The sequence below is a fragment of the Grus americana genome, chromosome 24 (assembly GCF_028858705.1).
Source record: "Grus americana isolate bGruAme1 chromosome 24, bGruAme1.mat, whole genome shotgun sequence".
NCBI lineage: Eukaryota > Metazoa > Chordata > Aves > Gruiformes > Gruidae > Grus > Grus americana.
The window spans coordinates 3,605,752-3,630,909 of NC_072875.1; the positions used below are offsets into that span (position 1 = coordinate 3,605,752).

The window sequence follows — 25,158 nt, forward strand, 5'->3', positions numbered from 1 at the left end:
TGGCCGCCGGCGCTCCAGGAAACCTCTCGTGTGCGGTGGCTCCCGGTCATGTTAGTTCACAGGCAGGAGAGCTGTGCGAGTTTCTCTTCCGCAGGTAAGCGGAGGGCGTGGGATACGACGGGCTCTTCTGACCAGAGTGGCTTGCGGTCTCAGCTGGAGTTATCTGTGGAGCGTGTGCTGCTTGTTCTCACTTACATTTAAGGGAAAGCTGGCTAGAAAGGGAGGGAAAGCTGCTGCTGGGCCTCAGTATATGCGTTAATGTTATATTGGTGCCCTGCCTGGCGCTGCTGCTGGAAAACCAAGGGCAGTGCCCACTCGTGGGGCAGCGGGAGTAGGGGGCAGCCACTTCCCCACAACCGACAGGCGGAAAGGAGGTGCTGTCTGACATCGCACGCTGTGCCATGCCCCTTTGGTAGTGTTCAGCGGGGTTCTGTCCCTACGGCCGGCAGCCCCCCGCACGCCTCCCCTCCACAGGGTGCAGAGTCACTGCAAGGCCCTGATGCGCTGTGCCAGCCTGCGGACATGTGCCAGGCTTTATTGCTGTAACAGTTAATGTTCTCCATAGCAGTCCATACTGCGCTTTGGCTTTGTGACTAAAACAACGTTGGTAACGCACCAGTGCTTTGGCCACTGGTAAGGAGCGCTTGCACGGTGCCGAGGTCTTCTCTTGTCTCTCATTTTGCCCCCGCGCACGCCCCCACCAGCAAGTGGGCTGGGGGGTGCACAAGAATTTGGGAGGGGACACAGCTGGGACAGCTGAGCTCAACTTACGAGGGATATTCCACGCTGTACGACATCATGCTCGGCAATAAAATCTGTGAGAAACGAGGGAGGGAGAACGTTTGTAGTTATGGTTTGTGTCTTCCCGAGGAACTCTTAGGTGTCCTGAGGCCCTGCTTTCCAGAGAGGGGCCTGCCAATGGGAAGTAGCAAATAAATTCCTTATTTTGCTTTGCTTGTGTGTGCAGCTTTGCTTCACCTATTAAACTGTATTTTGATCCACAGGTTTTTCAGCTTTTGCTCTTCCAAATCTCTCCCCTCTCCTGCTGTGAGGTGAGGGGTGCTTAGCTGCCGGCCAGAGGGACCCTACCACCCAGGAACACGCTCGAGGTTGGGTGTCTTAAGGCAGAGCCTGCAGCTGATGCTACTTCAGGCTCCTTGGACGCTACAGCATGGGGTTTTGACACGTCTCCCCTCCCTTTTCCTGCCCTTTTCTGCTGAGCCCGTAGAGGTGACAAAAGGCAAATGAACTTGGTCAGATCATGCTCCTGGGCCCCAGGGCATTTGGTAAAGCCAGACACAGCTGTGAAACCAAGCTGACGTCAGTGCACGTCCTTTGCAGATGACCTCTTGACACAGGGGAGAAGCAGGGGCTTTAGGAAAGGCCGGGTCAGAGCGGCGCTGCCTGTATAAAGCTCTGACGCGGTGGGGGCACGAGCCCTTGCTGCACCCCCCCTCCCAGGGCCAAACTCCCCAGCCCCGGGGCAGCACCGTTCCTGCCCCGAGACCTGTTCCTGGCGCAGTTTCCCAGGGGTAGTAAAGGGCTGCCGGCCGGCGCCACGCGTGAGAAATAGCTTTTATAGTTACTGGTAGAAAAATGAAATGGGGGGGGGGGAGGTGTTGGACTAACAACTATTCGCTCATGCCATACTATGAGCTCGCCGCCAGTTGCTCTCTGGAAGCACCCCTTTCCCTGGGGGGGTGTGTGTCTGTGTGTGTGGGGGGTATCTGTGTGTGTGTGAGAACCCGCTGCGGCACTGACACCAGGACAGCGCTACTCGACGCGCCCCCACCTCAAGGCCTCCTGTGACAGGGCTGCAGCCGGCACCTGCGCAGTGCGGAGCAGCGAGCGCGCCCTGCCTCGTGACCTGGAGGGGCGGGGAAAGCGGTCACGTGAGAAGCGCGGGGGCTCGGGCCGTCCCCAACATGGCTGCCTACTTACAGTGGCGCCGCTTCGTCTTCTTTGACAGAGAGACGGTGAAGGAGCCGCCGGGGCCGGATGGGGCCGGTGGGAAGCCCTTCGCTCTGCCCCCGGGCATCGCGGTCTGCGATTCGGGCCGGGGAAGCCTCGTGTTCGGGGATATCCTCCACGGCGGTGGGTGGGAGGCGGCGGTGCCGGGCGCTTTGGCCTGTGTGGGGCTCGGTGTGGCCGGGAGCCGCGGCGGGTCGGGTCGGGGCTGCGCAGCGTGGCAAGCGCCGTCTGGTGCGGGGACGGCTCCCGCGCTGGCTTGGGGGTACTCCGGGCTTGGGAACGCGGCGGCTTCCTGCGCTCGGCTGTCCTTTGCCTGTTAAAAAGAAATGCCGCTGGATGTTTTGGTGCTCTTGGGTTGCTCCGCAGAAGCGTGCTTACCAGCAAGCGTTGAGGTTTTCGATTCCGGTATGATCGGAGGTGGGAGATTTTTTTCGTGGTTTGGTTTGGTTCTTTTTCCCTTCGTGCGCCTTAACTGTGACCTACATATGGAAGGTCAGATTTGGTTTTTGCCTCGCTCCCTTCAACTCAGTAGTTTCCAAGCTTACAAGCTAAGGGTAACGCATCTGTACCAGCTGAAGCAGCACAGTATCTTGGTTTCTGTCGGTGAGGATGAAGAGGGTATTAACCCCCTGGTAAGTTGAACAACAAAGAGAGGAAAATGCATTTGTATTAAGGGTCCTTCTTAAGACAACTGCAATTACCTCGGTCGATCTTTCTTATCTTAAGTAGCTTGCTTGTTCTGGGCAATGTCCTGTTCGGGCTGGAGCACCTCTCCTATGAGGACAGGCTGAGAGAGTTGGGATTGTTCAGTCTGGAGAAAAGGCAGCTCCGGGGAGATCTAATTGCGGCCTTCCAGTACCTGAAGGGGCCTACAGGAAAGATGGTGAGGGACTGTTTATCAGGGAGTGGAGTGACAGGACAAGGGGTAATGGGTTTAAGCTGAAGGAGGGTCGATTTAGATTAGATGTTAGAAAGAAATTCTTTACTGTTAGAGTGGTGAGGCATTGGAACAGGCTGCCCAGAGAGGTTGTGGAGGCCCCCTCCCTGGCAGTGTTTAAGGCCAGGTTGGATGGGGCTTTGGGCAACGTGGTCTAGTGGAGGGTGTCCCTGCCTGTAGCAGGGGGGTTGGAATCTTTGAGGCCCCTTCCAACCCAAACCATTCTTTGATTCTACGATACGATTCTATGTTTATGCCAGGCCTTGGCCTCCTCCTAATACCTCACATTTTGCTTATGCCAGATCGTTGTTGTTTGTAGGTTAAAGTCTGGAACCTGGAGAAACGAGACGGTGGCAATCCTCTTTGCACGCGAATTTTTCCAGCAATACCGGGTAACAAGCCCACGGTTGTATCCTGCCTAACTGTCCATGAGAATCTTAATTTCATGGCAATTGGTAAGTGAAATTGAACTGTAATGGCTTAAGAAAAATATTACGGTCCTTACTCAGATGTAAGGAAAGCGAATAGATAGCGCAAAAATCAGCCTAGAACATCCTGACAGTTTTTCTTCTCTTTTTTCTTCTCACGCAGTTTTTACATTATTCTCACAGAGAGATAGTGTATCTTGCGCTGTTGGAGAGCTTGAGAAGATAAATACGTAAATTTAGTCTGAGTCTGTATGTATTACAGTAATAAATTTGATACTTAAAAGGAAAGCACACATTTATAGTCGATGTCATCTTTCCCCACCAGTCAGTAAGGTTACACGTTTATTGAACTTAGTACTAAATTTAGCTTTTGTTGTAGTACAGGAAAAAGACGTAGGTTTGGTGGTATCTAATGTTACAGAGAGATTTTTTTCAAGCGCTGTATAGAAACCTTTTTTTAAAAGAAAAAAGCCAGTTTCCCTTTCTGGACGTAACCATTCCTTTGCAGTATTTTTTGCTTAACTTCTGACGAAGTAAGAGCAGTAACATCATAAGGTTATAAGTGCTTTCAGCGAATTGCTCCCTGCGCTGAAATACAAAAGCTTTCCTTGTGCGTGTTGTGGCCTTCTACCGTGGAACGACTTGCAGGACTGGTGCTGTCGGCAAGCTGTGAAAACCACACGTTTTGCTCACTCTTAGGAAATCTCCTTCTAGTCCTTCTATGCCGCGTAGTATGTTTTGAATAAGCAAGTGAATTAAAACGATAGTTACAATCGGTGGATGAGAAAGCTATTTGTAAAATAAAATAAAGATGGACTCAAAGGAAAATAACCCGCAGGCGAAGCTTGTGTGTGGAAGGCAAGCGGAACCCTGCTGAACAGTGGTGTCCTGCGTGCAGTCAGTTGACAGCTCTGAACCTTAACAGGAGTAATGGGGGCTGTTTTGGCGCATGCTTCCTTGACGCGAGAACTTGCGGCAATCCTATTACTTCATACTTTGCTGGCAAGCGAGGTGTTGTCGCTGACCGGAGCCGCCCTAACTTATGCTGGATAATCTTTCAGGTGTGCCATATAAGTAAGTTTTGTCCGTCCCCTTCGCCAGGCTTTGCAGATGGGAGTGTTGTACTTACAAAAGGAGACATCACTCGAGACCGGCATAGTAAGACCCAGATCCTACGTGAAGGCAGTTATCCCGTTACTGGCCTTGCTTTCCGACAGTCTGGCAAAACGACACATCTATTTGTGGTGACCACGGAGAACATCCAGGTGGGAAGTTAATTGGAAAAATGAGACTCTGACTTGCAAATTGCATTGGCTTCAGAGTCTAGTTCGGAGCGATCCCCAAAACCTTGCATTTCTTCTCTAGTCTTATATGCTTTCAGTGAAAGACTATCCTCACCTGGAGCTGGACACTCACGGTTGTGGATTGCGCTGTTCGTCTCTCAGCGACCCCTCCCAGGATCTCCAGTTCATCGTGGCAGGAAACGAATGCGTGTACCTTTATCAACCAGACGAACGTGGCCCCTGCTTTGCCTTTGAGGGACAAAAGCTGATTGTTCACTGGTATCGGGGGTACCTCATCATTGTCTCCAAGGACCGAAAGACTTCTCCAAAGTAGGGGTCCTCGGAACAGATGAGTTGTTCTCGCTCTTGCAGCTTCCTGCTCTCCCTCTTTTCCCCTCTTCCTCGTGAAGCGTCAGTCTCGGGGGGCAATTGCAACTTTGTCAGAGGTTGTTAAGATTCATCCGGACGCATGTATCGATTAACTGTGCTACTCTCGCAACAGAAGTTAAGCATGCTGAAGGAGTGGCATTTTTTTCCAGTCTTATGAATTTCTCGGTCTAACACACAGATGGAATTTGTGTATGAATACGGGGTGTTTTGCCACTTGGTCTGCTTAGTTTAATTGCCCAAATGAACCCTGTTTGTCTTGCTCTCTGGACATCCCTAGTTTGCATAGGTATCAAGAATTCAAGTTACGCTCTCCTTGTTTTCTAAAACTTTCTTCTGCTCTCCAGGTCAGAGTTTGCTGGGAACGAGGCACAGAATTCGGACAAACAAGTCCTGAATATCTATGACTTGTGCAACAAATTCATTGCATACAGCTCGATCTTCGACGATATAGTGGATGTCTTAGCGGAGTGGGGCTCTCTGTACGTACTGACCAGAGACGGGAAGATTCACGTACTGCAGGAGAAGGATACGCAAACCAAACTCGAGGCACGTAAATCTGTTTTGTTATTAGTCTCCACCTAATGGCTGCAAGATTGTACTGGCTCTGCAGATTGAAAAGTTGAACGTAACAAGCGACCTGATAGCTTTTCGGCACGACCGGTGTCATAAGGCATTTGGTATTTAAAAGCCTGAGCACGTGTATGTGTACAGCACAGAAAAAAAAAGAACCAACTTGTTTTCCAGGCGTGTTTGAACTTGTTTTGCGGGGTGGTGTTTCCCTCATCCTGCCCTTACCCTGTATTTAACAGATGCTGTTCAGAAAGAACTTATTTGAAATGGCCATTAACCTGGCCAAGAGCCACCACTTGGACAGCGATGGTTTGTCAGAGATTTTCCGGCAATATGGCGATCATCTGTATAACAAGGGGAACCACGATGGAGCCATCCAGCAGTATATCCGGTAAGCGCGGGGGTCCGACGGAGCTGTGACGGTGTAGTACAGATGGGAGCTACGGAGGCCTTTATTCCAGGGCTGAAATAGAAATCAAAACAAACTGAAACAAAAAAAGCATGACTTGAGGTGAAAATTCTACCGTTGGAGACTAAAGATCTCAGAAAAAACTTGCTTGAAAATGGCTCCGTACACCTTAGGATAAAGTTCTCCTCTTTGATCGTATTTTTACGTGAATAATGAAGGCACGCTGGGATGGAGTGGGGCCTGATGACATCATTATAAACAAGGGATTGCTCTAGGAAGGGTAGATGATGTGATTCAAACAGTACGGCAGTCTTTTTGGAAAACGCTTAAACAGCTTAATGTCAGTTGTTTTAAAACATCTCGGGTTTTTTTTTTTTTTAAAACTTCGAGCGGCTTGTCTTGGGGCTTACCGAAAACTTCATGTTCGGTCTCCTTAAAATGCCTCAAAGCGTGATGTTCGCGTACAACTGAAACTTTGGAGTCCTGACGTCTAGTGGGAGTCGACGTGTATTTTATTGTCGACTTGCATTAATCGTCAGGATAACTGTGGCTAAACCCCTCCGTGTGGGTGCGAGCGTTTAAAGCTGAGTTATGCGACCGAAGCGAAGGAAAACGTAGCTCTTGCTCCCCTTTTTTGGGCTTCCCTGTTAGCTGTAGTGGGAGCATAGTCCATCGTCTCGCTGCCTCCTTTAAAGGAGGATTAACTGCTTTTGTGCTATCACATTGTCCCGATCGCGGCCTTTGTAGAGGATTATTTGTTTCACCGTGCGTGCGGATGGGTGGACTTACACCGTAACTAGTTGTTCCTTCTGACGCGAGGCTGCGTGGTTCCGAGTGGGTTAGTGCCTGCTGAAGTTAAGGCTTCTCCGTGCTCTGTTGTTAAATTCTCCCTCTATTTTGACTTCCTGGGTATATGGCCTCTTGCAACGTGTCTCTTCCCCTGCCAGAACTATAGGGAAGCTGGAACCGTCTTACGTTATTCGGAAATTCCTGGACGCTCAGCGTATCCACAACCTCACTGCTTACCTGCAGACGCTCCACCTGCAGTCCCTGGCCAATGCAGACCATACTACGCTTCTGCTGAATTGCTATACCAAACTCAAAGACAGCTCCAAACTGGAGGAGTTCATTAAGGTATTGGGGGAAGGTGAAATGATGCAAAGTTGTTATGTCATCATAATAATTAAAAACAGCTAGCGGTGACATTGTAAATTGGCTCCTGCGGGGTTGCTGAGAGCGAGAAGAATGGATTTGTCCCTCGGTACCCCTGTCTTTGCTCCTTTATTGCCAAGCTCTCTGTTACATTCTCAGTTTGGCTGGCTTGCCGTCTGAGTCTGGAGCGTGCTGGCTTTTGGCAGGGTGACTGGTAAGCTAATGAGAGGCGGTTAGACTGCATCCTTTCTGCACGTGTGATCTCCCCCTTGCGTAAGAGGTACTAAGTTGTCCCTGCTCTGGCTTTCCTCCTCTATATGTAAATGCTTGCTGCTCGTGGACTGTGGGAGCATTGCTGAGGGACCATCTTTCTGCCTTTGTTCTTGTAGACGAGTGAGAGCGAGGTCCGCTTTGATGTGGAAACGGCGATCAAGGTGCTTCGTCAAGCAGGTTACTACTCCCACGCCGTGTACCTGGCAGAGAAGCACGCGCATCATGAATGGTACCTCAAAATCCAGCTAGAGGATATCAAGGTGAGGAGACGTTATTGCTCCCCTACTGCTTCCCTAGCCTCCTCTTTAGCGAGGATATCATTTCACTGACCTCTTCCTGCAGCTAGTGTGCCGACAGGACTGCTGAGGCAGCAGTAACAACACCTACTGCTGCTTGCGCGTTGGCTTTCCGCTTTCGGCTTGTGCGGTAGGCTAGGTGGAAATCAGAGAGGCTTATTCAGTTTCAGATGTGGCTTTTTACAGTTGCCTTCAAGAGGAGGGAGGGTCATTAGGGAGACGTTGATCTACATCGCGCTCTTTCCCCTGGGCTGCAGGCAGCCCTCCTCCCTGAGGAGGAAAAGAAGCAGGAGTAGCGAACTAGGTGATAATTCAGAGCAAACGGTGTTCACGGCATACTTGCGCCATGTCTTCGATGCTTTCTGTCCTAACCTCGAGAGCAGAGGCCAATGTCGTGCGATTGATTGTGCTGGCTACCTCCACAGAACTACCAAGAGGCTTTGCGCTACATTGGAAAACTGCCTTTTGATCAGGCAGAGAGTAACATGAAGCGGTACGGTAAAATACTGATGCACCACGTCCCTAACGAGACCACGGAGTTGCTGAAGATCCTTTGCACCGATTACCGGCCATTGGGAGACAATGAAGGCCCTGGGATGCTGGAAGGAAAAAAGGTATGGCTTGCGTCGACTGAGAGTTGTTGCTCTCAGTAGTAACTTTGCAGCAAGTGAGTGCTCCTCCACGCCTCGTGGTGCAGGCCTGATGTTTTAGGTATAATGAGAAGCCCCGTCCTGGTGTACCGGTAGTCCCAGAGATGAGAGACCACTTAAAGCTATTGCTCGGAATCAATTCCTGCCGCAATTGGCATCCCGTACCGTGCTGTATCTGTCCTGTCGCAGGCTCTGGGAACGAGCGCTCCGTATGGCAGGGAAGAAGCACCGGTCTGGCTGAGACTGATCTGGGTGCTTGACTCTTTCTGGCTGTGTTACAGGCTAATTCAGAGGAGTTCATTCCGGTCTTTGCAAACAACTCCCGAGAACTGAAGGCTTTTCTGGAGCACATGACTGAGGTGCAGGCTGACTCTCCGCAGGGCGTCTATGACACTTTACTGGAACTTCGACTCCAGAACTGGGCGCACGAACAAGATGAGCAGGTTTGAGCTCCTCCAGCATTGCGTTTGGGGAGGGAGATTTGATGTCTTTGAATGCTATTTGCGTTCCTGCCAACCCGTAACCTTTCCGGATGGGCATTGATAACATGAGGCAATACATATGCTGTGCTGGTCCAATGGCACATAAATGGGAAAGCAGCCTGCTAGCTGGAAGAATGCTCCTTTTAGCGAGGCTGAGCTTGTTTTGTATGCATCTCATTTAAGAAGGGATTCCAGACAATACAACCTCTGTGGGCAGATGCCTCTCCCACAAAAGTAGCTCTATTTCCTTGCCTAGATCTCTGAGGATGCTGGTTGTTTGGGCGAAAGAAATCACATCCCATTTGCTTAAAAGGGATAGAGGGCAAACAGCAAAACCGTCCCCCTCTGAAAGAGCTGCAAATTGTTGTCAGGTCTTAGTGCAAAATGTTCCTTCTGTGCGTGTTGCTCTCCCCGCCCTCTCCCCCTTCTCTGTAGGTGAAGGAGAAGCTGCACAACGAAGCCCTCACCCTCCTAAAGAGTGGAAGGTTCAAAACAGTCTTTGATAAGGCCTTGGTCTTATGTCAGATGCACAATTTCAAGGATGGAGTCCTCTACCTCTACGAGCAGGGCAAACTGTGAGTGTTGCTCTTGTCTGTAAGAGTCCTGTCCCTCCCACCCACTTGCAGGGATTTCGGAGACACTAATGTCCCTGCCTTAAAATGGTAACGACCTCTGTAATATCTCAAGATGGGAACTGTAGATCGTTGCTCAGCTGGAAATGTTTTGTGTTGTTAGAGCACTGCGGTTACGTAGAGAGTGAATGACAGACTGTCTTGGCTTCTGGTGCGAATGCCTGGGGATTGCTTGGCTGGGTGAAAACCTGAGGTCCCTGTAACAACTCAAAAGGAGAGATGGATTGTTGCCGCTGATGAGTCTCTTTCTCCTGTAGTTTCCAACAGATCATGCACTACCACATGCAGAACGAGCAGTACAAGAAGGTGATCGAGGTGTGCGAGTTGTACGGAGACCAAGAGGCTTGTCTCTGGGAACAGGCTCTCGGCTACTTTGCGCGGAAGGAAGAGGACTGCAAAGAGTATATCGCTGCGGTGCTGAAACACATTGAGAACAAGAATCTTATGCCTCCGCTGCTTGGTAAGAATGACTGGCTGTACCCAAAAAAACCCCAAACCCAAACTAGTTTACAGCACACTCTGTAGCTTGCAAATTTGAGACCACTATCAACGAAGTTTGAGCCCACCATTCGAAGTAATAGCCTGCTCTTCGGGTAAAAGCGATGCCAGCCACAACTCCCTAATTAGGAAGAAAGATCTGCGGTATCAGTCGTAGAGAGGTCTGTACGTGATTTCTGTTCTGTCGGCATGGGGAGGTGAAGGGCTTGCTGAAACTCCTGCGGTGCCTTGGCGGAGTAGCGGAAATCCTATGCACTAGATCCTTGCTTTGCCCCTTTTGGTCTGAGCTATCCGAACGCGCTCCCAGTCACCCGTTTCTGGAAGAGGTCAAACTGAAATCGAGTCTTTAAATGAGTACTCCGATTCGGTGAGAATGCGGACTGCCTTTGCCCGTGAGCGGCCTTTTACGGGAAGGCGGTCTGTCCAGGTAGGACTAGCGTAGCTGCAGTTTTTTGGTTGTGTTTCACCTCTCGGTTGTTTTCAGTTGTGCAGACGCTGGCTCATAACTCCACGGCCACACTGTCTGTGATTAAGGATTATCTTGTCAACAAGCTGCAGAAGCAGAGCCGCCAGATAGAGCAGGATGAGCAGAGAATTCAAAAATACCGAGAAGAAACTACGAGGATCCGCCAGGAGATCGAAGAGCTAAAAGCGAGGTGCGGCATCGTGTGCCGTTTTGTCTTATATAGGATAGAACTGTTGTTTTCTTTTATTAAGGAAAAATACACCTTGTCTTTCTCGCCCTTCTGCCTCCTTTCACGCTCTCAGTCCCAAGATCTTTCAGAAGACCAAGTGTAGCATTTGCACCAGTGCCCTGGAGCTGCCTTCGGTCCACTTCCTGTGCGGTCATTCCTTCCACCAGCATTGCTTTGAAAGCTACTCCGAGAGCGATTCGGAGTGTCCGACTTGCATGCCAGAAAATCGCAAAGTGATGGACATGATCCGAGCCCAGGAGCAGAAGAGAGATCTGCACGACCAGTTTCAGCATCAGGTAGGGTCACACCTGTCTTACCAAGCTGAAATAAATAAGGTTTAGATTCATTTACGGATCCCCGGCGGCTGGTAGAGAAGGGTAGGGGCGGCAGTATTTTGTAACCAAGGTTACGTTGACTGTGAGTAAGGAGGCATTAGGCCCTAGGGTAACCGCGTTACGTATAGTGCAGAAGGAGTCCTCGATGCTCTCCGAAGGTGAAACTATTCTCACCTGACCCCGAAACGGATCGAGAGCTGTCGGTCAGCGTGACAGCTGGTCGACAAGTTGTATAGAACAAATGAAGGAGAAGGGAAGAAAAGTTGTGGGAATCGGAACGGGGACAGGACCGCGCAGCTGGGATACACCAAAGGCGTTGCTTCTGCCGTCGCGTTTCCCAAGGATGAAGCGGTGAAGTCAAGAATGGGGTGTTAGCTAGAACACGTTAAGGCATGTAGAAATGAGAGCAGCCTGCTCACGATAATCGTTCGTTCCCTTTTCACTGCATGGCTCAAACGTGGGATTGCAACAAGAGGCGGAACGGCCAGCGGGAGAAGACCTTAGCGCAGGAAGCTGCTGACGCGGCCCTTGCATCGAACAGGCACAATAGCAGAGGCGTCCCGTGGGCTGCCGTGCCTCTAATAACAAGGCTGTAGGCGCGGGGGGGGGGGGGGTGTGTGAAGGGAAAGGGGCCGGAGGCGAGAGGCGCTGGAGGCTTTTGCTGATGCGGCTGCTTTGTGTCCGGCAGCTCAAGTGTTCCAACGACGGCTTCTCCGTTGTCGCCGATTACTTTGGTCGAGGCGTCTTCAATAAGCTCACCCTCATCACGGACTTGCCCTCGGGAAAGGCGGCTACGACCATCGAGGCTGGCCTGCAGCGGGAACTGCTCATGCACACCAAGCGCAGCACCTGACGTCACCGCGCGCACTCTCGGGTTGTACGGGGCTCCCCCGCGTGTCCTGGGCCTTCGCCCCGCTCTGTCCCTCAGCCCCCCCCCCCCAATAAACCGGACTAGCTGGGCAGTGCGCTGAGTGCCGCGGGCGGGCGGGGGCGGGGACGCTTCTTCAGCGTCGCGGCCGTTACCGGTTGCCGAAGGGCGCTGGTCACGTGGGCAGGCGGACGTGACGTCTGGAGGCGGGGTGACGCCATGGAGCAGTGCGGGGAGCGCTGAGGGCGAAGCGGCGTCATGGACGAGCCGGGCAAGGCCGCCGTGAGTCGTCGGGGTGGCGCGGGGGCAGGGGGCGAGCCGGGGAGGGAGGGGAAGGGGGGGGGGGGGCGCGGCGAGGGGCCGGCCGCTGACCTGGTTGTCGCCACAGGGCGAGAACGGCGTGGGCGACAGAGCGGTCCGCGTGGGCACCCGCCGGAGCCAGGTAGGCAGCGGCGGGGTGCGGGGTGCGTGGGGAGGCTCCCGGTTCTCGGCGGTGCGGGAAGCCCGAGGTGTGGCGCCCCGCGGGAGCGAAGGCGTTCGTCCCTCCGCGTCCCGGCAGGCAAGTTCGGGTAAAGGCTCGGCGAGCGCCGGGTCTGGCAGCGCAGCTGCTGCCGGCTCGCCCGTGGGAGAGCCCTGCGGGACGGGGACTTGGCGCGTTCCGGCTCTTTTCTTGGGACTCGTTCTAGAGTTAAGTTTTGAGAACGCTTTTTTTTTTTTTTTTTTTTCTTTGGAGCCTAGGTGCGGCGGTCAGGTCTAAATAGCGCTGCCCTTGAGCGCTTAACGAGGGTGAGCCCACCCGGGATAACGGGGATCTCTCTTGCCGTGGACTTTTTAACTTGCGTGGCCTGTGCAGCCCTTCTTCTAGGGAGGCGGGAAAAAGCCCACAGCCACCCGAAACCCCCCCCCAGCGACTAGCGGCTTCAGCGCACGCAAAGGACGGGCGAGGGCCGTGTTTAGAGATACAGCGGGTATCTCTTGCCGGCTGGCTGCAGCAGGGAGGAGCAGAGTCGCAAAGAGAGATAAACGCCCTTCGGGTCTTTGTTCCGAGATTATCTTCTTCGTTCTGGTAGCAGTTCTAGGAAGAATTCTCTCCTGTGGAGAAGGCGTTTCGCGTAGACGGCAGGGATGCGTAGCCCTGCATGCCTGCTACCTCTTTTTTTCTAACCTGAGGCTCTTGTGGCACTTTACAAAGGGAGCTCGTTTTACGTGTAGGGAAACTACAGTCCTGAGGACAAAGTTAATTGCCCCGGGCTACACAGCTCGTCAGTGGGAGAAGAGCTGAACCTCACCACCGGTTGCTCCAGTCCGCTGCCGCTTGCATGCGTGGAATGATCCTCTCTGTTAGTGTAATTCTGTTTTTATTTTACTCGCTTCTGCCGTTCTTACGCAAGGGAATGTTCTTCCTGCGCTTTACTGCTTTAAGACCTGTCGCTTGCCGTGCACGCAGACCTAAGCTGTTGCTTTTATTTTTTGCCCTCTAAATAGAGCTCTGATCTTACGGGGGATGAGTAACTCATATTTGCCAGTAACTAAAGATTTTCCGACGGCATGTGGGGAGCTGTTACTCTGCCACTTGGTCGATAAAATAAGTTCTTCAGTGAAACGCTGTGGTCGTGACACGAGTTCACGTGGCTCAAGGAGTTTGCACATATGAGCAATTTTACTTGGGGCTACTTATTTCTAACGCTTTCAATTTAGAGAATGTAGCGGTCACGCATGCCTGACCGTCGAAGAATGGCAAAGTCCTCTCTAGCTACTGTGTGGCTGATGTGCTCTTTGCATAGAGCTTTGCCTTCTGCTTTGTTGCAGCTGGCCCGGATTCAGACCGACAGCGTGGTCAAGATGCTCTGCGAGCTATACCCCGACCTCCGCTTTGAGATTGGTAAGGTTTTGCTGTTTGGTGTGAGGGGTTTTTTTTTTTTTTTTGGATGCTGCCATGGGGTAGATGGCAGCAGAAGCCAGCTGCTTATCTTTGCGTGCAAGAGGTGTGCGTAGAGTGCTGTCGTGAGGAGGAGGATTCAACCCCGCTTATCTTAGAGCGCTGCCTGAATTCGGTTAGGTCGTGCAGCCCAGCATCTGCCGTCAGTTTCTTCTAGGGCAGAGAGGTGGATTTCATATGCTCCTGATGATCGAAGCTCGGGGTATGCCATGCAGATGGCATTACGTTGCTCCATTTGAGAATCTGGTTGCGCGCTGGCCGTACCCCGCTGTGTATTAGGGACGTTTTCCTGCCTGGGGCTTGAGGCGTTCAATGGGAATAATGGGAGCCCAGCCCCGTACTGAAGAGAACTGCCGAGTACCTGTTTACTGGTACTCCAGAGAAAGAGCGTAGCAATTTCCATTGGGTCAGCTCTTCCAAAAACCTGACCTCTTTCCCTTCGCTCTGTTTCTGAGGACAGCGAAGGAAGTCTCAATTTCGCTTGTCTTGAGTGCAGTGTATTTCTACAAGTGTGCTGCTCTTACGTTTATCTCGAGTCTGTGTTCACGTGGCGGCGTGTGACGCCGTACTGCTCGTTACATGTTACATAGGTACTTCTGGTCTAGGCCTAGGTGCTCTGACCGAGCCTCGTGTTTTACTTGTGCTCTCTCTCTGAGCAGTTGCCATGTCAACGACCGGAGACAAGATCTTGGATACGGCACTTTCCAAGGTAAATGATCTCTTCTTCCGCTACACAAGAAGTAAATGTATTTGATATATTTGCAGATGTTTCTTTTGTGATTCCTGTTCCTCCATTTACGTGCAGATTGGGGAGAAGAGCCTCTTCACCAAAGAGCTGGAAAACGCACTTGAAAGAAATGAGTAAGAGCTCATTGTTTTCTCTTCCTCCTCTGGCATTCGGTGCTCTCTGGACATCTTTGGCTTGCTACGTATGTGATCTAGTTTTTTTCTGGTCCGCTACCTCTCTGGCTAAGAAAGGACTCCTTTGATAAGTCGCTGTCTCTTTCTTTTTTTCTTTCCCCATTCTACCCTGGGCTTAGGCCACATATTTCAAAGCGGAGTTGTTGTGTCGCTTGGTCTGCCCCAGTTAGGTTTTTTTTTTTTTTTTTCTCCTGTGATTTGTGCATTACGTGTGCATCAGGGAGGATGTAATTAAATCTAATTCCTGCTTGCAAGTATGTTCTTTTAAAAATACTTTGCTTGGTGGCGTTAGCATATTGCGTAACATGTTTAGTGTTATCATGTTAACATTTATTAACGTATTTGCATTTTAAATATGCAGGAGAATTGGGCGTGGGCAAGTTGTGATGCTTTCTAGGTAACTTCTTTCTACAGAAAAACTCGTTTCTGGCTCCTGCTAGAGCAGAGAGAGACATTAGTGTGCTTTTTTTGTCTTTTTTTTTTTTTTCCCCAGTATCCTAGGAGGGTTTCAGTGGTGCTTATGCCTTCCTTAAAGTAGGCTTAAAAACAAAGATCGTCTTCTGCATCTGTGATGCGTAGGCACATAATACTGTGTTTTCGAGTAAAGTAGATGAAAGAATACTGGAGACTCAAGCATTTACAGTGATGTCCGTTTGCCTTGTAACGAAGCAGATAGCGCTTGCTTTGGCTAGCTGTTCTTTTCAGTTTGAAGCGTAATACCAGACAACGTACTGGTTGCATATTGGTACGATGAGTCTCTCCGTGTGAACATCTCTGGTGTCTTCCCCTCATTCGGCCCGATTGCTGTAATGTGTCTTGCATCGCTGCTGGCAGGGAGGCGTTGCCTTAATTTCACAGGTGGGAAAAGAGAGACAGAGAAAGGTGAAGTGGCTTTTCTGGAGTAATGCTAGAATTCTATAGTGATTCCGGCTATAGAATCCTGAAATTCTTCCTCCTTCTCCAAATTAATTGCCAGGGTGGATTCACAGTTTTCTGTAGATGCCCTGCAGGCCTCTGGTAGGTACCGTGTGAGCTCAACCATATGTTCAGTGATTACTGTCCTTTAATTTTTAGAGTTGACCTCGTGGTTCACTCCTTGAAGGACCTACCAACTTCTCTTCCTCCTGGCTTTACCATTGGTGCTGTCTGCAAGTAAGTGTGGACGTGAGGCTCGATTCTCCGAGGGACTTGCATTTTACAGCATCGGTAGCGGTAGGAAAGCAAAGGCAGCTTAGGTCCTTTTAGGTATTAAAAGTTTGACCACCCCATCTCTGAAATGGTGGAAACACTAGAGCCGTCCTAGTGTTCTACAGCCAGCAGGTTTGCTGGAAATCTTTGCTTTTACGATGATGATGGGGTATTTTGGAGCCAGAGGCGGTTCTTCTGGGAACCAATAGCACAACTGTTAAGCTTAAGAGCCCTCCGTTAAATGATGTCAGCCGTTCTGTACTTGTGTTATTTTGCAGAAGGGAAAACCCACTCGATGCTGTTGTCTTTCATCCCAAAAACTGTGGGAAAACGCTGAACCTCCTTCCTGAAAAAAGGTGAGCGGGGAAGAGGAAGGGAAAGACGGTCAGATGTAAAAATGGAAGGGAGGGGTTGGTTGATACTTCCCAACGGCAAGTCAACGAGCTCCTCGCTTTATCCGTAGCGGTTTTATGCCGCCTTCGTTAGCTTTCCATAGATGTTAAATTGAACCCGCTTGCTGAAAAGGGCAGCGCTGTCTCATGGGAGTGCTGCATGCCCGGTGAGGTTGGATCTCTTGAGCCACCCTCGAGTTGCAATGTTTTCTCAAGCTAGACCCTTTCTTATCGCGGTCTCCAGAGTGAATTCCTGCTCCTTTGTATTGTGCTTACTGCAGGGGAATGCACATAATGCAGACTGGGTGTCTGGTGCAGTATTTTAGGTTGCATGGGCCTGAACTATGCTCTTGTTCTCACCCAGCCAGTTCTGATTTCTTTGTTACTTTTTTGATAGTGCTTTTTTACGGTTCTGCTGGGAGCATGAGCAGTTTCTCCATTTTGAATTACCTGCCTTTTCCTAGAGGTTCTTAGTCTCTTGTCTGAAACAGCTGAGTGAAATTACTCAGATTGAGGTAACTATCAAAAGATTTTTTTCTTTTTATATTAAACAAATTAGCTGTGACACAAACATAGACTCGTGCTTCTGCACATCTGGATAGCGGGAGAATCACGTCTGGTTTAGGTTCCAGGGTACCAAGAAAAGTGAATTGCATACATCTCTAGGAAGGCAATGCTTACTGCTCGGACCGGCAGTTTTCTGTGTTTTCCAGTTATTCACCCTACTGTTTCCAAAGGTTCTCAGCCCACTGCATTTCTGTCACTGATGAAGTCCCTCCAGTAACTTCAGTTGTCTGGCTATGTCTGGTTCAGTTTGGGGCAGCTGAGTCGGGTTTTTTTGTTTGGTTGGTTTTGGGTTTTTTTTTTTTTTTTCTGTGACAGTCTTTGTGGTCTTTAAATGAGGTTTTAGCAGTCCTTGACGGTGACATGGGGCTGCCCTCCAGAAGCATCTCCTTTAAACTGGTTCCTTGGGAGTGGCTTGCCTGCACCTAGCTTCAGCCAGGCTTTATGCTAAACCTCAGAGTGGTTTTCTTTCTTCTAAGGAGATATAAATCATTGGCAGGTCGTTTCAATTTTAAAAAAAACCAAACTACTCATTCGTTTCCTTGAAAGTTCTGACATATCTCTGGCTGGAGGTGCACGTAGGAGTATTCTGGATTTCATTGATTTTATTTTCCCCGCAGCGTGATTGGAACCAGCTCACTTCGGAGAGCAGCCCAGCTCAAAAAGAAGTTCCCTCAGTTAGAATTCAGGGATATTGTATCCTTTCCTGGCGAAACGTGGGAGCTGGGTAAAGCTGCAAACAGGAAAATAGAACTTCATGCGAAATGTAGAATCAAGGCTGACTTATACCACCCGACCTACAAGAACAAACTGCTTCCTCAGAGGATGCCCTCCACTAACCTGTTCTTAGAGGGGTGTATAGCCCTTTTTGTCCTCTGCTTTCTCACGAGGCTGTAAAGGAGGGGCCAGCCTTAATCTAGCTGGGATTCAGGATGCAGATGAAATTTACAGGAAGGAACGTTTGAAAAATTGCTCAATGGGTGCCTACCGCGTGTTTGTTGCGGTGGCGCGGCCGAACGCCGATTGGTTTCCGGACACAATTTGGGCCGCTAGTTCCGATGTGGGCCGCTGAACTAGTGGTAAAAGGCACCGTTACTTCAGTCCTAGTAGCCAAGTTCTTTGCTATGCAAAAGGAGTCGGTGTCGGGAGTTACTGATGTACTTAAATGACCGTGTATCTTTTGAGAGTCAGTGCTTGACTTAATATTCCATAATGCTCGGCAAAATTCTCTTTAAAGAAAGAATTGTCCATACTTAACGCTTCTTTCGGGATGGTACTCTGGTTCTCATTTGGAGGTTGTTGGATTCTGTACGTTCTGTAAACACACTCAAGCAAATGTTCCATGGTTATAGGACTGTTTCCCTTCTGTTTCTATGCTTGCTTAATCACTTCTACAGAGAGGGAATTTAAATACCCGCTTAAAGAAGCTTGATGAGAAGGAAGACTTCAGTGCCATCATCCTGGCTGCTGCTGGGCTGAAGAGAATGGGCTGGGAGAATCGCATCGGCCAGGTGAGGAGCAGCAAAGCAGAAGAGGTACCATTGTCTGCCGAACCATCAACCGCTCGCCTTTCAGACCTTGCGGTTGTCGTGTCAAAGATGAGCACGCGGTCTGCTGAATCCATTGCCACGTTAGCTCGTGATTTGTTGTGCTTCAGGGAGGATTTTTTTTTTTTTTTGGTCGGTTTGTGGTTTTTGTTCAAACAAAAATTCATGCTGTTTAGCTTTCCCTGGCGCGGTAACAGTTTGTATTCTGATCGTCTCCCAGCATTTCACAATACTAGTGTCTAGCAACACAGCAGCGTGCGTGACTAAGATTTTTCCGATTAGCTAATTGACAAAGTGTTACAGTCCAGGTGAAGGAAAGTGCATTGTCTCGCTTTAGGGGTGGAAACACTGAGGCATGGGAAGGGGGAGGCGATATTTCTTTGGTCATGCACAAAATCAATTGATGGTAGAGGCACGCGTAGCATTTAGCTCTCGCTTCCTATATTCTGAACAATGCGACTTAACTCTGCTTTTACTTTCTTCCAGCTCCTCAGCCCTGAAGATTGTCTGTACGCTGTCGGACAAGTACGTTTGACCTTTTGTATCTTGAGCTGTGCTGCGTATTGAAAGCCGGCAGCGGTACGATGCGTCAGAGTAGTTAATTGCGCCAAATACTTCGCGCGCATCGGTTGCCAAAGAACCGCCGCATCGCTCTTTTGTTGGCCGTTACGCTGTTTTAGGCACAGCTTGTGGGAAGGATGGTAGTTAGCTCTCTTACCTGGTGTGGTGGGTGCCGATTTCCATCGGTAACGATAAAGGTAATGTGTGGCACAAGTACAGTGGGGCAACGCAGCGGATGCGGGGTGGACTCCGGCAGGGTCAGTGTTGTGCTGTACCGGGATAATTGCGCAGAGCCACCGCAGTATCTTTGCCCTGTGACGCTCCTTCCTTCTCCCTTACGTGGTGTGTCCTAACTCCCGTAGGGTGGAGCTGAAACACCTGCCTTGGAGCACATTCTTAGCAGTTTTGTTTCTAGGCGGGCAAACCGTTCCAGCCCGTGCTGGCCGTGTGACCGAGTTTACATGGTGTTGCACGGTGGGTATCAAACTTGCTAAACCCGAGCTGCTACGCCTTAGCGATTGCAAGTGACGAACCTGCAAGCTCAGTCTGAAAGAGTGATTTTGTGATTTTGATCATGTGCTTGTCAGGTACCGTGCAGTTCCTTCCCCTCCCACCCCCCCAATCTCATTTCCAGTTTAGGGAAGGATTGTTTTGTCATCATTACTCAGTCAGCGCTTGATCTTTATCTTGAGAAAAGGTTGGGAGGCTTGGATTTATCCAGCCGCCTTATCGCGAAGGGACATTGGGGTGGGTGCTTCTATACGTGCAGTCTTAACTGAGATAGGTTTGAGGTGACGGCACGATCTCGAACACTTGGCTGAAGTAAGTTCTGATCTTCCCTTTACAGCAGCTGCTATAGGGTGTCTCTGCAACCTGTGGATTGTTTTGTAATTCGTTTCTGTAAACATCTAAGAACATTGCTCCCTTAGTGAAATGCATCCGAGCCTCCGAGTTCTGTCTCACAACCAATGCTGAGTGCAAACAGATGCAGGAAGTTGAGGAATTACGATTATTATGTTGCGTGTTTGTTTTTCTTACATAGGGTGCCTTAGCAGTGGAAGTTCGTGCCAAAGACCAAGAGATACTGAATATGGTATCTGCCCTGCATGATGCAGACACCGTGTTATGCTGCATTGCTGAGAGAGCCTTTATGAAACGTTTGGTAAGCGTGGCATCCTCGCTCTTCTGCCTCCGGCAGTAAATACTGCTCTGCTAGTTGACCAGAAGCCATAGTAAGGGAAACCTGTTAACTTTGCACTAAATCTGTGAAGTAGCGATTACCTCTGAACTGAGAAGGGCCTGAGGAGCGATAGGCGGGGTTGTGCGCCGCCTAAACTTTTCAGAGGCCTCTGCTTTGAACGTGTTGGGTAGGAGCCTCGGTGTCAGCTGCTCTCTGTTTTAGGAGGGTGGATGTAGCGTCCCTGTCGCTGTCAACACCGTGCTGAAAGATGGCCAGGTGAGGAGTACTTTGTATTTTATCTGGGATTATTTCTGAAAACCTGTTCCAGTGTGTGTGTGTTCCCTGATCCTTCCCTGAAGGTAACTCCAGCAGGTACCTTTATAGCCAATTAGGGCACACGGGCTCCCGACTTGAGCCTTCCGGGTTTGCGTCCAAAGCCAGGAGCATGAGAATGGGTCTGGCTACCGAAGCTGTCTCATAGAAGATGCCCTCATAACAAGTACCAGATTTCTGCCCGCCCTCCCCTCACCCATTCTTTAAAGGTATTGTTGCCCTGAGATCCAAACCCCTCGCTTCTGACCCCAGAAAATCAGTGTTTTTACACAATTGGGTGCGATTAAGGAGGTGGGAAGCTAGAAGTTCAGCTTTTTCCTTGGGAAGTCGCATCGTCCCTAGCAGGGATTACTTTTCTTATAGCTGTATCGTACCGCTGTTCTTGCTGATCCCGCTGCACAACAAAAGCCTTCCCCTCCAGACTTGGCTTTGTATGCTGTGGTTTTTTTGTTAAAAAAAAAAAAAAAAAAAAAAAAAAAAAAAAAGGGGTGGGGGGGGTAGCAGGCTTTCTGTGTTGTTAATGTGGTACTAATCCCTTCCGTATGTCTTTCCAAGTTGTATTTGACAGGCGCGGTCTACAGTTTGGATGGATCCGATAGCCTGAGGGAGACTATGCAAACCAGCGTTAATTATCCCCAACAGGTACGTGAACCACAGCAGGTTCAAAATTCAAACCTGAGGCTGAATGACAAATCCAGACCTTTTGAAATCAGTCTATTACTTTTGGTCTGGTTCCTTGGAAACAGTAACAGCGCGCTGTTCTTGAGGCTCCTCGGACCACAGATGTTACCCCGTTTCACACGTGGCTTAAACTATTCATTGCCCGCTCCTTCCCACTGCCTTACCTTGAGGTGTTTATATTTGCAGAATGAAGATGGACCAAACGATGACGTGCAGCACGTCGGCATCACGGCCAAGAATGTCCCTGGTCAGGCCCAGGAAGCCGCAGAGAACCTTGGTGTTGAACTAGCTAGTTTACTTCTGAGCAAGGGAGCTAAGCATATCCTTAGCGTGGCGAGGCAGCTCAACGATGCCCGCTAAACCTGTGGTGTGGTTGGCACGATTGCTACAACTCTAACAAGTCTTTGCAGCTACGCTATCATCTTCCTTTGGAGGAAGGGATTTATTTAAGTGTTCATACCGGTCTTACCTGATGTTTGGACACAAAAACTTGAAATACTAAGTTGACTAATGAGTAGTTTATGCCGTTCAGGGATTTCATCCCTCTGCGTTTCTCTAAATTATCTCTGTGAAGTTTTCTCAACAATTTTTGTAGCTAGGAAGTTTAAAAAAAAAATAATAAAAAGAAATCCTCCTATTCCATTTAGGAACAAGGTGCTCATTACAGATTATAATCAGACTCAGTTGTGATGGTACTAAAGCACTTTGAGTAGTCGCTAATATTATTTGGGCCTGTTCACTCATCAGAATGCTGAAGACTGCCATTTCAGGTTCCCCCATACCGGGTTCCTCATAGTAAAGTAGCACAGATGCCATGTGTTTATCACAGGTCTCGATTAAGGTAAGAAACGAAGCTTGCAGTTACTGGATGCAAATTTGTCGAATCGGCCAGTAATAAAATAGGAACTAAGTGGCCAGCCAGCATAGCTTCCCTTGTACGCTTGCCAACAAGGGTAATCCAAGACAGTCGTTCATCTAGACTAATCGGTCAAGGGGGAGCTCAAGAGGAAGCGCACATTTGAGCCCTTGTGCCTTTCTCTGTTAGCCCTTTCGTTTTACCGTAGCTCCTCACACTTGCTACCGAGTGGCTGTCCCCTCGGCCCAGCTCATGCGTTACAGTGCTTTATAGAAACACTGAAACGGCACCTGACTGGGGTCCCGTTCTGGAAACGAAGCATTGTTTATTCTCTATGCAACGTCCACTGAATGTAACAGACCACAAATACAGTTTAATTACAAGCACCCCAGTGTAAGTTCACGTCTTTATGGAGCAGCTCTTCTGTTCACAGTTTTTTCGGACCGGACTTGAGCGGGCCGGTTCCTCACCGCTACTTTAGGCGGTCGCCAGCGCTCCCGGACCCCGCCCAGCGGCCAGCCCGCCGCTAGCCCCGGCGGGCGGGGCACGGCGCCGCCTCCAGGCACGACGGCGGGATAAGAGACGCGCCCCCTCCCCCCCGCGGATCGCAGCTCTCCCGGTGAGCAATGGGGGTGGCCCTGAAAAGGGCCTTTGTGTGGTGCCGGGGGGGTCGGCCGGCCGCCCTAGTACTCCTGCGACTGCTGCCCGCTGCCCTTCTTGCCGGCCTTGGTGGGGCCCGCGCCGCCGCCGCCCGTTTTCTTGGGCAGCAGCACGGCCTGGATGTTGGGTAGAACGCCGCCCTGCGCGATGGTGACGCCGCCCAGCAGCTTGTTGAGCTCTTCGTCGTTGCGCACCGCCAGCTGCAGGTGACGGGGGATGATGCGCGTCTTCTTGTTGTCGCGCGCCGCGTTGCCCGCCAGCTCCAGGATCTCGGCCGTCAGGTACTCCAGCACGGCGGCCAGGTAAACGGGCGCGCCGGCCCCCACTCGCTCCGCGTAGTGCCCGCGTCGCAGCAGCCGGTGAACGCGCCCGACCGGGAACTGCAGCCCAGCCCGGGACGAGCGAGACTTGGCCTTAGCCCGGGCCTTACCGCCGCTCTTGCCACGGCCAGACATGGCGCCTCGCTACGCTGTGGGCGATACCCTCTCCGCTCCGGAGCTCTGCGGCGAAGTGAGGCTGGAGGCCCCGCACCCAGCTTTTTTATAACGTTCCGCGAAGTAGGGCTCAGCTCATTGGACAGCGCCACCGCGCCTCGCTATTGGTGCGTCTCCCGGAAGAAACGTTTTGCTGACTGGTCGCCCGTGCGATACCACCGCGCTTGCCCCGAGTCTATTGGCGACGGAGACCGGCCAATAAGAAGGTAAGGCGCCAAATTCATACCGCTCTGCGGCGGTTGGTGCGCGGGCGGGGGGGGGGGGGGGGGGGAGGAGGCAGGGTGTGTGTGAGGAGGCGCGGCGCCGTCACTCGGACCGCCTCCGCCAGGCCCCGCGGCGGGACTTGCGCAGTGGCGGGCCAGCCTGCTCGTCAGGGAGCTGCGGCCGGGGTAGCTGGCCGCGGAGGGGCCGGGCACACCGCCGCGATGGGCCTTTGTTGAGTGCGCTCGGGACGACCTGACTGTGTCACAGAGCGCCCTTCGTGTTTCCCGTCCACCCGTGGGCAGCTACAGCACCTACTGCACGAGCGCTGGTGCTCCTGACAGGGGTCGGTAACGCCTCAGGATCAGTTCTGCGTGAGGAGCTTTCACTGCCTCACGTCTTAGGTTAACGTGTGTTAAGGGCTGGTCACGGTAACCCAAAGGGGCGGAGGAGTGGCGATAAATGGGGCGCTCTGACGACCAAACCAGCGTGATGCTGCCCCGGCTGGGCTGCTCCCAAAGCTTTTTGAGGAGCGTGGTCGGCCCCTGGGCCCTGGTCTCGGCCTGGCTCCTCTCCAGAGCGAGGGGGGGGGGGGGGGGTGCTCCCAGGATGCCTGCAGACTGAGGTGGGATCCCCGCCTGAAGGAGCGTTGGGCTTACAGTGGCATGCAGGGCAAGAACATTTGGGAATGTGAAAAGCTACCGCAAGATTCTATTTAGGGGATTGTGGGAACGTGCGAGACACATTGTGGGTCGTTTAAGGGAAGCGTCAAAGGTGGGGAAGAAGTCAAAGTGGGCTGGGAGGAAAACAGATGGGAACGTGGAAGGAGAAGCAGGGTGAAGAAAGCATTTGCGTGTTAACGGGGTGGGTGTCTGAGAGTCGGCTACTGGAAGGCCATACGTCTGGATCAGCTAGCAGAGAGATTAACTTTTCTCTCCCTCCCTAGGTGAGAAGATCTGAGAAAGAGCAAGCAGAGCAGTACTGCGGACATCGGGTGCTGGTACGCCCCGGTGCCAAGAAATCCAGCGGCTAGTTACTGACTTAACGCCAGCTACCGAAGGGATTCGTAATGTTTGTGTGCGTATGCATATATGTTTACATGAATACACACTACTAGCAGACTTCCAAACTGATCAGCTGGAGAGGAAGAGGATTCAGCCGCTCGTACTGTTCACGTTTGAGTGCTGTGCGTTTTCTGTGTTGACCAGCGTTGCTGGACGCGTGCATTTTTGCCTACCAGGAATACATCCCCAGCCTCGCTACTGGCTGGACTTTGGCACGCAGGGGTGCAGCAGCCTCACGTCTTTTAAGGTGCAAGACTCGGCAACTTTTACTGTCACCTGTCTCAGCGTCCCTGTCTTTTGCCGTTGCATTATTTTGCTTTTCGGTCCCATCAGTCATGCGCACTCTTTAACCTGGTACTCCAACGGTCGTTACGGGTTTTTCGGTCAGGTAGGTAGCAATTCTGCAGTGAACTATGGCACCAGATACTGCTATATAAACGACTTGTATTTGAGGAAAAGGTAATTGCAGCCTGCAGGGTCTTAGTTCCGTGTTAATCTAAGGCTTTTACCGATGTCCTCTGTTATGCGAGGACACAGCGATCCTTACTCTGCTAGCCTGTTCCAGATGTGTCCTATTCCATGAAGGAAGGCAGACGATAAAGACGTTCAGAAATAAAAGCCCTTCGGCGGGAATGTTCCCCGTAGCTGTGAAAGAGGAGGGAGTCTACCGCAGGAATGATCAGCCCCGCAGCAGGGTAGAAGGCCCCA

At 51.0% G+C, this 25,158-nt stretch overlaps 4 protein-coding genes across 15 annotated transcripts in view; 3 read left to right on the plus strand and 1 right to left on the minus strand.

The window, feature by feature from the left end:
* Positions 1–1,010: 1,010 nt before the first annotated feature.
* On the plus strand, positions 1,011–11,963 carry VPS11 (VPS11 core subunit of CORVET and HOPS complexes). 3 transcript variants are annotated; one of them, XM_054802932.1, is made up of 18 exons: positions 1,011–1,109; positions 1,970–2,079; positions 2,455–2,603; positions 2,701–2,854; positions 3,228–3,363; positions 4,438–4,601; positions 4,702–4,949; positions 5,354–5,555; positions 5,819–5,970; positions 6,936–7,122; positions 7,530–7,673; positions 8,135–8,323; positions 8,641–8,802; positions 9,277–9,416; positions 9,731–9,933; positions 10,456–10,627; positions 10,740–10,962; positions 11,690–11,963. In XM_054802932.1, the coding sequence occupies exons 3-18, from the start codon at positions 2,581–2,583 to the stop codon at positions 11,852–11,854; spliced, it is 2,664 nt and encodes an 887-aa protein (XP_054658907.1). In that variant the 5' UTR covers positions 1,011–1,109; positions 1,970–2,079; positions 2,455–2,580; the 3' UTR covers positions 11,855–11,963. The 3 variants fall into 3 exon arrangements, with proteins under 3 accessions (XP_054658907.1, XP_054658906.1, XP_054658905.1); XM_054802931.1 differs by lacking the exons at positions 1,011–1,109; positions 2,701–2,854 and having other exon boundaries at positions 1,894–2,079; XM_054802930.1 differs by lacking the exons at positions 1,011–1,109; positions 1,970–2,079; positions 2,701–2,854 and having other exon boundaries at positions 2,176–2,603.
* An 87-nt stretch (positions 11,964–12,050) lies between these two features.
* Positions 12,051–21,806, plus strand: HMBS (hydroxymethylbilane synthase). 4 transcript variants are annotated; one of them, XM_054802947.1, is made up of 14 exons: positions 12,051–12,151; positions 12,258–12,311; positions 13,679–13,751; positions 14,468–14,517; positions 14,614–14,669; positions 15,804–15,881; positions 16,196–16,273; positions 17,494–17,569; positions 18,271–18,384; positions 18,907–18,945; positions 20,024–20,143; positions 20,384–20,437; positions 21,050–21,136; positions 21,362–21,806. In XM_054802947.1, exons 1-14 carry the CDS (start codon positions 12,128–12,130, stop codon positions 21,533–21,535), a joined length of 1,077 nt encoding a protein of 358 aa, XP_054658922.1. In that variant the 5' UTR covers positions 12,051–12,127; the 3' UTR covers positions 21,536–21,806. The 4 variants fall into 4 exon arrangements, with proteins under 4 accessions (XP_054658922.1, XP_054658923.1, XP_054658924.1 ...); XM_054802948.1 differs by lacking the exon at positions 12,258–12,311 and having other exon boundaries at positions 12,052–12,151; XM_054802949.1 differs by lacking the exons at positions 12,051–12,151; positions 12,258–12,311 and adding an exon at positions 12,353–13,209.
* A 525-nt stretch (positions 21,807–22,331) lies between these two features.
* On the minus strand, positions 22,332–23,146 carry LOC129196079 (histone H2A). The gene has a single exon (XM_054802956.1). It carries the CDS (start codon positions 23,144–23,146, stop codon positions 22,715–22,717), a length of 432 nt encoding a protein of 143 aa, XP_054658931.1. The 3' UTR covers positions 22,332–22,714.
* Positions 23,147–23,269: 123 nt separating this feature from the next.
* The window catches only part of C2CD2L (C2CD2 like), a 31,926-nt gene continuing 30,037 nt past the window's right edge, over positions 23,270–25,158 (plus strand). For all 7 annotated transcript variants that reach the window (XR_008574038.1, XR_008574039.1, XM_054802933.1 and 4 more), the window contains exons 1-2: positions 23,270–23,391; positions 24,333–24,838. Coding sequence is in view for 5 of the 7 variants with exons in the window: in XM_054802933.1 (XP_054658908.1) it covers positions 24,470–24,838 (369 nt within the window). In the remaining 2 variants the exon portion in view is untranslated. The remainder of the gene's footprint in view (positions 23,392–24,332; positions 24,839–25,158) is intronic.